The sequence below is a fragment of the Lactuca serriola genome, chromosome 4, assembly GCF_051521515.1.
Source record: "Lactuca serriola cultivar US96UC23 chromosome 4, Lser_US96UC23_V15, whole genome shotgun sequence".
In the NCBI taxonomy this organism is placed as follows: Eukaryota; Viridiplantae; Streptophyta; class Magnoliopsida; order Asterales; family Asteraceae; genus Lactuca; species Lactuca serriola.
The window spans coordinates 129,779,378-129,788,015 of NC_136411.1; the positions used below are offsets into that span (position 1 = coordinate 129,779,378).

At 24.6% G+C, this 8,638-nt stretch overlaps 1 protein-coding gene across 1 annotated transcript in view; it reads left to right on the top strand.

The window, feature by feature from the left end:
- Positions 1 to 7,963: 7,963 nt before the first annotated feature.
- The window catches only part of LOC145100355 (high-affinity nitrate transporter 3.2-like), a 1,273-nt gene continuing 598 nt past the window's right edge, over positions 7,964 to 8,638 (top strand). Inside the window, exons 1-2 of the mRNA XM_079037659.1 lie at positions 7,964 to 8,164; positions 8,542 to 8,638. The exon at positions 8,542 to 8,638 is cut by the window's right edge and continues 598 nt beyond it. Coding sequence (XP_078893785.1) covers positions 8,032 to 8,164; positions 8,542 to 8,638 — 230 coding nt within the window. The 5' untranslated portion in view covers positions 7,964 to 8,031. The remainder of the gene's footprint in view (positions 8,165 to 8,541) is intronic.

The following is an 8,638-nucleotide window of genomic DNA, read 5'->3' on the forward strand; positions in this document are numbered from 1 at the left end:
CTTTTTAATATCATATCATCTCACACTCTAGAAACAATGAAATGTTACAGTGGATTAAATGTTTTTCAGGTACCATCGATGATTATGGGAATGTGATGACATGACTGTACACACGCATCAACAGCATTGGTGTTCCGTATTTGTCATATCATTCTGATTTTCATATAATTGTATTTCGGAAAAAAAGAGTTCTATTAACTTGGGTTTTTATGAAATGATGTTTTATCTTAATTAAAAGTGAAAATTTTGTTTGTGAAAATGGGACATTACAATGTTTCTCAAAATTACTACATGCCATGACTACGATTAAGACTTTTGGTTGCATTTTGATTCCAGATTAAGACAAGATAAATGGCTATCTATCTTACAATTTTAATTCTTTTTAATCTCATATCATCTCACACTCTAAAAACAATGAAATGGAGATGTTCGGTTACATAGTGTTTTGAGGTTTGAAGGATACTAGATCGATGCAACTTTTGTAATCAGATAATTAGTGAATTGAAGCAAATCGATAAAAAAAATTTATCGTCTATTTTTCTCATTGATAGCTGATTGTTTTAAACTAAATAATCATAGAATTAGAATCATAATTAATTGTAATTAACAAGCCTCTCTAACCTGATATAGAAAAATTGGTATAGGCGTACCATTTTGTATCAACAAGGTTGCGATTCAGGTTAGAATTGTGAATGATGATTGATGGATATTTGTGTAAAAATGGTGCATATGCGAAGAAACTTTGATTTGAATCTCTTATTTAAGAATGTTGTCGTTAAGTGATATTAGTTTGCAGTGCGGAGTGTGTAACTATGTGTTTTCATCATAACTACCAACAGATTCTTGTCGAAGTTTGTTATCAAAGTGGATTCAAATTAAAATTATTTAGAGCAAGAAATAGAGCTAAATTATGAAATGAAGGTGTCAAAGTTCAAGAGGATTTGTAATTTCCACGTTACATTAAATTACAAAATTTGTCCTTAGGATTTATTGTATTTTTCATATTTGGTCTAAGGTATATTGGTTATTTAAAAAAAAATAACAACTAAAAGTTCGATTTAACATCAGAATGACCAACCACGAAACCAAATGAAACCATGAAGACGAGTGGCGTAGCGTTTCTAATAATTATCCTCAATGTTATATTTTTTTTTTGCAATACATAAAGACCAATCATGAAATTTTGTCAAAGTTATTTAGACCATCCACATCGATGACTTGCAAATGGTTTGCAAGGCCAAGTAGGCCATTATTTTATGCCACATAGGAGTGTCTCTTTTAAAACTTGAAAGACTTGCAAAATGATTATATTAGTATTTTAATCAAATAGTCATATCAAGATATTAAAAACAATTGAATTGATATAAAGTAATAATATTACCTTTTGAGAGGTCAGAGGTTCAAGTTTCGGTGGAGACATATGTGATTATTTAGGAGTAGATTAGTTAGTTTGTCGTTTAAAAAAAAATAAAATAATAATATCTAATCTATGTGTCTTGCAAACATTATACATTATACAGGTGGAAATATATTGCAAGACTACCATGGTTGCTCTTATAATCATCAAGGGACTAATTATCCTCCACATGACCAAGCAGTGTAGTGTTTACAACCAACTTGACCCTTTTTTTAAAAGAATTTTTTAGAAAAGTCTCTAAAGTTTGGTCATATTAACGACTTTTTTTTTTTTTATTTAATTTTATATTATTTTATCTTTTTTTATTAAGCCCATAATACTAGTAATGTTTGTAAAATGGCCATTGTATCCTACGAGTGTTTACCATTTTTTGGGCTTAACTATAAATAGAAAAGCAGAGATGATTTTTCCGTTAATATTTTTGAGAATTTCTTTTTTATATATACTAAATTCATTTGTAAAAAAAAGCTCATTTTATAAATAAAAAAATTAAAAAAAAAAAAAACTCAAAATAAATATACCATTTAAACCCCATTTATTAAAAAACTCATATATATAGACTAAAACTCATTTATTTATTAAAAACTCAAAATAATGATCATTTGTATATCATCTTTTGTTTTATTTATTTATTTATTTTCTCTTCAATAAAGATCATAACTAAAGTCATAAAAATATCATCCATATCCTATTTAACTCAAGAAGATTTTTGTTGATTTGTCGTAAGAAACATGCTTCCAGGCCACAACCTACCTCTTTCAAGTCTTTGGTGTAAAACAAGGTGATTTATGTGGAAAGAATGACAATGAAATGATTTTTCACCTGTGTAGAAGTGACCAAGTGAATGTTAAACTGTTCTACAATATATAACTTAAACTTCCAACACCGTTAAATAGTTGTAACGAAAGTTATAAGAGCTACATTAGTTATAAAAAAACATGCTAATTACAATTAAGAGGAACTTTGCTGATTTGTCACAAGGAACATGTTTCTAAGCCATATATCGTGTTTAATTGAGCTCTATTTAGAAATAACAACCCCCGGTAAACCTTTATTTTCTGATGTGACATTCGATTACGAGAGTCTCTTCAGTATGCTGTAGTTGCATATTGTATTTGGTTGGTTAATAACATACTCGTGTAATCAAACTTTGGTTTATTTTATTAGGTTTAATAAGTTTTTAACATAATTTTAAATTGATGGAATAAAATTCATTTTATAAGTTTGGTCATGATAAACAAAATAAAATTTTAATTATGAACTTTTCTAAGATAAAAAATTAGTGAAATAAATTGAAATTACTCACAATGGTTTAATAGAAGATAAAACAAAAATATTCAAAAAAATCCTTAAAATTTGACCGTACTAATGAAAAAGGGTTCCTTATTGTTTATCTATAATTAAGCTCAAAAAACCGGTAAAGCTAAGTGTTGATGTTTACCCGTATCTTGGACTTAATTGTTGAAAAAAACCAGAAATGACTTTTTCATTGACGTGACCAAAGTTTAGAGACATTTCAAATTCTTTTTAAAAAAAATCAACATAAAAATATGTTTTAAAGGTTTGAAGCATTTAACTCATAAATTGTTATAAGTAACTTTTTATCGTTCAACTTGTAGAACTAAATAATCATATGTTCAGTTACAGAGCCATAGCCAAAATAAAAGGATAAAATAATTTTTTTAGGGTAGCCTAAATTTTTTTCCAAGGTATCACGACTATATAATGAAATTTTCCAAAAAAAATTATACTATTGAAAAAATTGAGGAGCATCCTGCCCTGGCTCTACATTAGATCCATCCCTGCATATGTTATCGATTTAAATATATGTAAGAAAAAGTTTGAAGCAATCAATAAATATAAGCTCTCAAAAACTTATTTCCAGCCACAATCTTCATTAAAAACCTTATTCAAGAGAGGGCATATTCCTCCCGATGAGAAATATAGATTATAATATCTGTAGAGTAAATAAGATGATAGATAAGTCTGAACATGCAACATATTTTATAGATTTTATTCTTTTTACTATTGGATCACGTATACAATGACAACCTTAATTTCCTAATAACATTGCAAGAGGATATTGACGTGTTCTTTTTACTTGAAGATGGGGTTTTATTGTTAGAAAAACAGTTTTTTTTACTAATTGTGATCTATTGAAAGGATAATCTTAACTATGATATTTGGATATCAAATGGTGCAATAAAATATTGGATTACATCTAATGGTTGCAATTACATGAGCTATTTGATATAATGGTTGACATGAAAACGTATAATTAAAATACTTGTTGAAAAGATAGTACTATAATATTTTGTATTTCAAATACTCGGTGCAATAAAATGGTTGACATGAAAGTGTATAAATTAATATGTAAGTACACTTGTACTACATTGTGTACTACATTACATATATGCAAAAATATAGATTTTTAATGATAAATATATTTTTAATGATCCATCAATAATTATTTTTAAAGGTAAATTACAAGAAACAGAAAGATCTCAACTTTGAAAGCATAGGGATAAAAAAAATCATGACCAAAGTATCTTATCATCATGCTTTAGATTCCAAGGGAGTTCGGAGTAATTCAGAAAAGACATTTTGGGGTTGATGTTACCGCTAGGTTTATACCGTCGATGAACTGACTGAGATTTTGGTTTTGAAAACGGGTTGAGGACCCTAATAGTGGGGTTGTTTTTTTGTTTTTTTTTTAATTTAATTTTCTATTATAAATATTTTTCTCTATCATTTTAAATCCATACATTTTTTTTTTCGGTTCGCATAATTCTATATTTTTCTCTACTTTTTTATCTTTGAATTACAATCCATTTTATCCATTCTTTTTACATTCCAACTCAAAATTTAAAATAGATGTCATTTCTAGGACAAATGTATCTCAAAAATGGTCTAAAATTGAAAAAGTGTCGTTGGCTTGAACGTACACTGACATTTGAAAAATAGCCACATGAGTCAACATAGATTGTCATATTTCTGACGATTAGTTCTGGTCTTCTAGATCATTTTAAGCAACATGTAAGGTGTCCCGATCGTTCAACACATCAATTTTTTTTAAATGGAAATATATGCAGAGAAAAGTGAAAGAGTTTAATGATATTTTTACACACAAAATGAATATCCGTGAGCCCGAAGTCGAAGAAGAAGTTTTAAATGCAATAAAAAATGAGTGTCACGAACACCATACCATGAAATATTTTCGTCACGAGGCAACGTAAAATATTTTAAAATATCACCCTTATTTTTTTTTAGAATTTAAGTATTTATTTTAGTTTTCGTTCATCGTCTGTAGTATGGTTTTTTTAGTTATTTCGTTTTCCGTTTTAGGATTATATATATATATATATATATATATATATATATATATATATATAATATCATAGCTTGATTTTAATTTATGTTACTATAGTGTATTTTTTATTTAAATGTTATTTTTAGTTAAGTTTAATATTTTTTTGATTTAAATTATCGTAGTGTGATTTTAATTCAAGTTGATCCTGTAATGTTATATTTAAATTAATAATTTAAGTATTTTATACAAATTAAAAGTTGTAGCTTTAAAATGATAATGATTTATATACAATATATTAGACCTAATAAATTAAGTATAATATGTTAAAAGTAAAAAATATAACTTTATAACTAGAAAAAAAATTATGTTAATATTAAAATTTAGTTTATATATGATTACACTTTAATTTTGATATTTATTTAAACTTATTAATCAACTTATAATCATTATTAAAACGAAATTGAAAAGTCATGAGAGTTTCAAATGAATGTGGTGAAAGGAAAAATAAATGACAGTTTCAAATGAATGTGTTGAAAGAAAAAATGCTTCATTTATAAGTATACTAGCGAATGCCCGCGCGTTACGGAGAAACACCTATATAATTGAGGTCTTTAAAAATATATGTTTTTTTTAAATATAACAATAATGTTGGTGTTAAATTTGATATAACAATTCGTATACTAAATTGATATAATATATTGATTATTTTGAATTATATTATAATATATACATTTATTATAACAACATAATCTCAATCGTTAGAATGACTACTATCCGTGAGTTAAATATGAATAAAATTAAATATAATGTATGGTTTAATATTATTTATAGCTGTTATTGTTAATTAATTTCTTAAAATTTATTTGTTTAATGTTTTAATTTCTATCATTATAATTATTATCAACCATTGTTTTTTGATTTTAAAGTTAATAATACAATCATTTATATAGAGTTATTTTTAACTATTGTTACTGTAAATTATTTTAAGTTACTTATTGAAAACTTTTAACGATTATAAAAATATCTTTAGGAAAATATTTTAGTTAAATTGAGATTATAATTTAGTTTTTGCATTTATCACTACAATTTATAATTTTTTAACTATTTACAAAACATTATTTGGTTTTTTAAGTGGAACTGAAATTTATATTTAAGTTGACATTGTAATGTTATATTTAAATTAACAATTTAAATAATTTGATTAAATTGTTCAAAAGTTGTAACTTTAAACTGATAATAGGTTCTATATAACAACATATTAAAACTAATAAATTAAGTTTAATATGTTAAAACGTAAAGACATAACTTTATAAGTAGAAGTAAAAATACCATTTTAAAATTGAAATTCAATATATATTTATGATTATACCTTAGGTTGATATTTGTTTAACCTTATTAACCAACGTATAATCATTATTAGAAAGACACTACAATTAATCACTTTTAACTATTTACAAAATATTATTTGGGTTATTTAAGTTAAACTAAAATTTATATTTAAGTTGACCCTGTAATATTATATTCAAATTAATAATTTTAGTATTTTATACAAATTGTTCCAAAATTGTATATTTAAAATGATAATGGTTTACATCGAACAATATACTAAAACTAATAAATTAAGTATAATATGCTAAAAGTTAAAAAACATAACTTTATAAGTAAAAGTAGATATATTATTTTAATATTAAAATTTGGTTTATATATGATTACACTTTAGGTTTGATATTTATTTAACCTAATTAACAAACTTAATGCTTCCTTTATAATATAGTATGATTATTATAAAGAAATTGAAAAGTCATGAGAGTTTCAAATGAATGTGGTAAAAAGAAAAATGCATGAGAGTTTCAAATGAATGTGGTGAAAGGAAAAACGTTTCCTTTATAGTATAGTATAATATGATATGATATGATGATAATGACTAGGCAAATATCCATGCATTGCACAAAATATAACAATATATTTGAAATCTTTACAAGTATATGTTTTTTTTTAAATATATGAATAACGTTGTTGTTAGCTATTATATAATAAATCTTATAATAAGTTGGTATACATATTGTTTGTTTTGAGTTATATGATATAGTAGACATCTTTTAAAATTCTATAATCTCAATTGTCTTAATGGTCTCTATTTGCGGATTATTCATGAATAAAATTAAATAAAATATATGGTTTAGTGATATTTATAGTTGTTATGATTAATTAATTTTAAAAAGATTATTTGTTTAAGATTTTAATTTCTATCATTGTAATTATTTAAAATATTAAACATTGTTTTTGTTTTCAAAGGTAACAATATAATTTTTATATATAATGTTACTTTTAACTATTGTTGTTATAAGTTATTTAAAATAACGTATTGTGAAACTCTTAATTATTTTATTTGGTTTCACAAATTTAACATTTTTAAAATTTATTTGATGAATATTATTAGTTTTCTTTGATTGTAATTATTTAAAACAACAAAAAATAATTTTGTTTTTAAAGATAACATTATAATTCTTTATAAAATATTACTTTTAAATATTCTTATTGTGACTTATTTTTAAGTTACTTATTTGAGATTTCTTAATGATAAAAAGAAAGAGTTTCAATATTTTTTTATTAATTTACGATTACAATTTAAGTTTAACACTATAATCTATAACTTTTAACTATTTATAAAATAATATCTCGATTTTTTTTTTCAAAATTTGTGACTTTAAAATGATAATTGTTCATATACGAGAATATATCTCAACTAATAAGTTAATTATAATATGTTGAAAAATTAAAATCATAATTTTATTAATAAAAGTAAAATACTATATTTTAATATTGTACTTTAATTAATTTATGAGTAGGATTTATTTTTTATATTAATTTAACGTTATTAACCAATTTATAATAATTATTAGAAAAAAATGAAAAATCATGGATGTTTGAAGTGTATGTGGACAAGTAAGAATGTATTTTTTATAACTATATATAGATATAAATATAAATGTTTTCTAGGATTTCGTATTCTTAATATATATATATATATATATATATATATATATATATATATATATATATATATATATATATATATATATATATATATATATATATATATATATTCAATAGGAAATGCAAATGTAATAAATTGTTAAGAAATTAATAAACTACTTGTTTTTTTTGTTTCTTTTTTTAATCATTTATTGTAAATTAGCACTATATAAGATGTCTCATGGCTCAACTTCTGAAATCGTAACTAGCAACGAAACTGAAGCATTGCTCTCATATCGAATTTTTTGCTTCAAAAGTCAACCCATAAATGGAGACTCATCCTTCTTTGCTTCTTCTTCTTGTTCTTTCTTGCTTTGCAACTGCATCTTATGCTCACAATGTCCACCTCTCCGCACTTAACCAATCCCTCATCGTTTCCACTTCGACTACACCAGGCGAAGGTAATTCTGTCATCTCTCTCTTGAATTCCAAATTTCCGATACATGCCACATAACAAACCCGATACTTGTATGTCATGGCACAATCTTTAATCTCATTCACAAGAAATTATGTAAATTCAGAGTTTTAAGCATTTTGGAAACTCTTATGTTAGTCAATCTCGAGAACGGTTTTCTTTCACAATAAACCATGATGTTGAATATATATTCTCAATGTTAATTTGAGCTCGAGCTAATTAATTATCCCAGTTTAATAGTTTGAGTATTTTTTACAAGTTTGTTTTCAACTTGCAGCAGTTATTATCTAAAACCTACTTAAATATATAATTGTTAATACCCAAATGAAAAGTGAACGTAATCGATTACGACTTTTGTTATAGTCTTGAAGGCAGGGGTAGATCAAGTGAATATCTCATGGTCATACAACCAGAGCTTCCCGGCGGGGACAGACACCAACTACACCACCGTGGAAGTCAA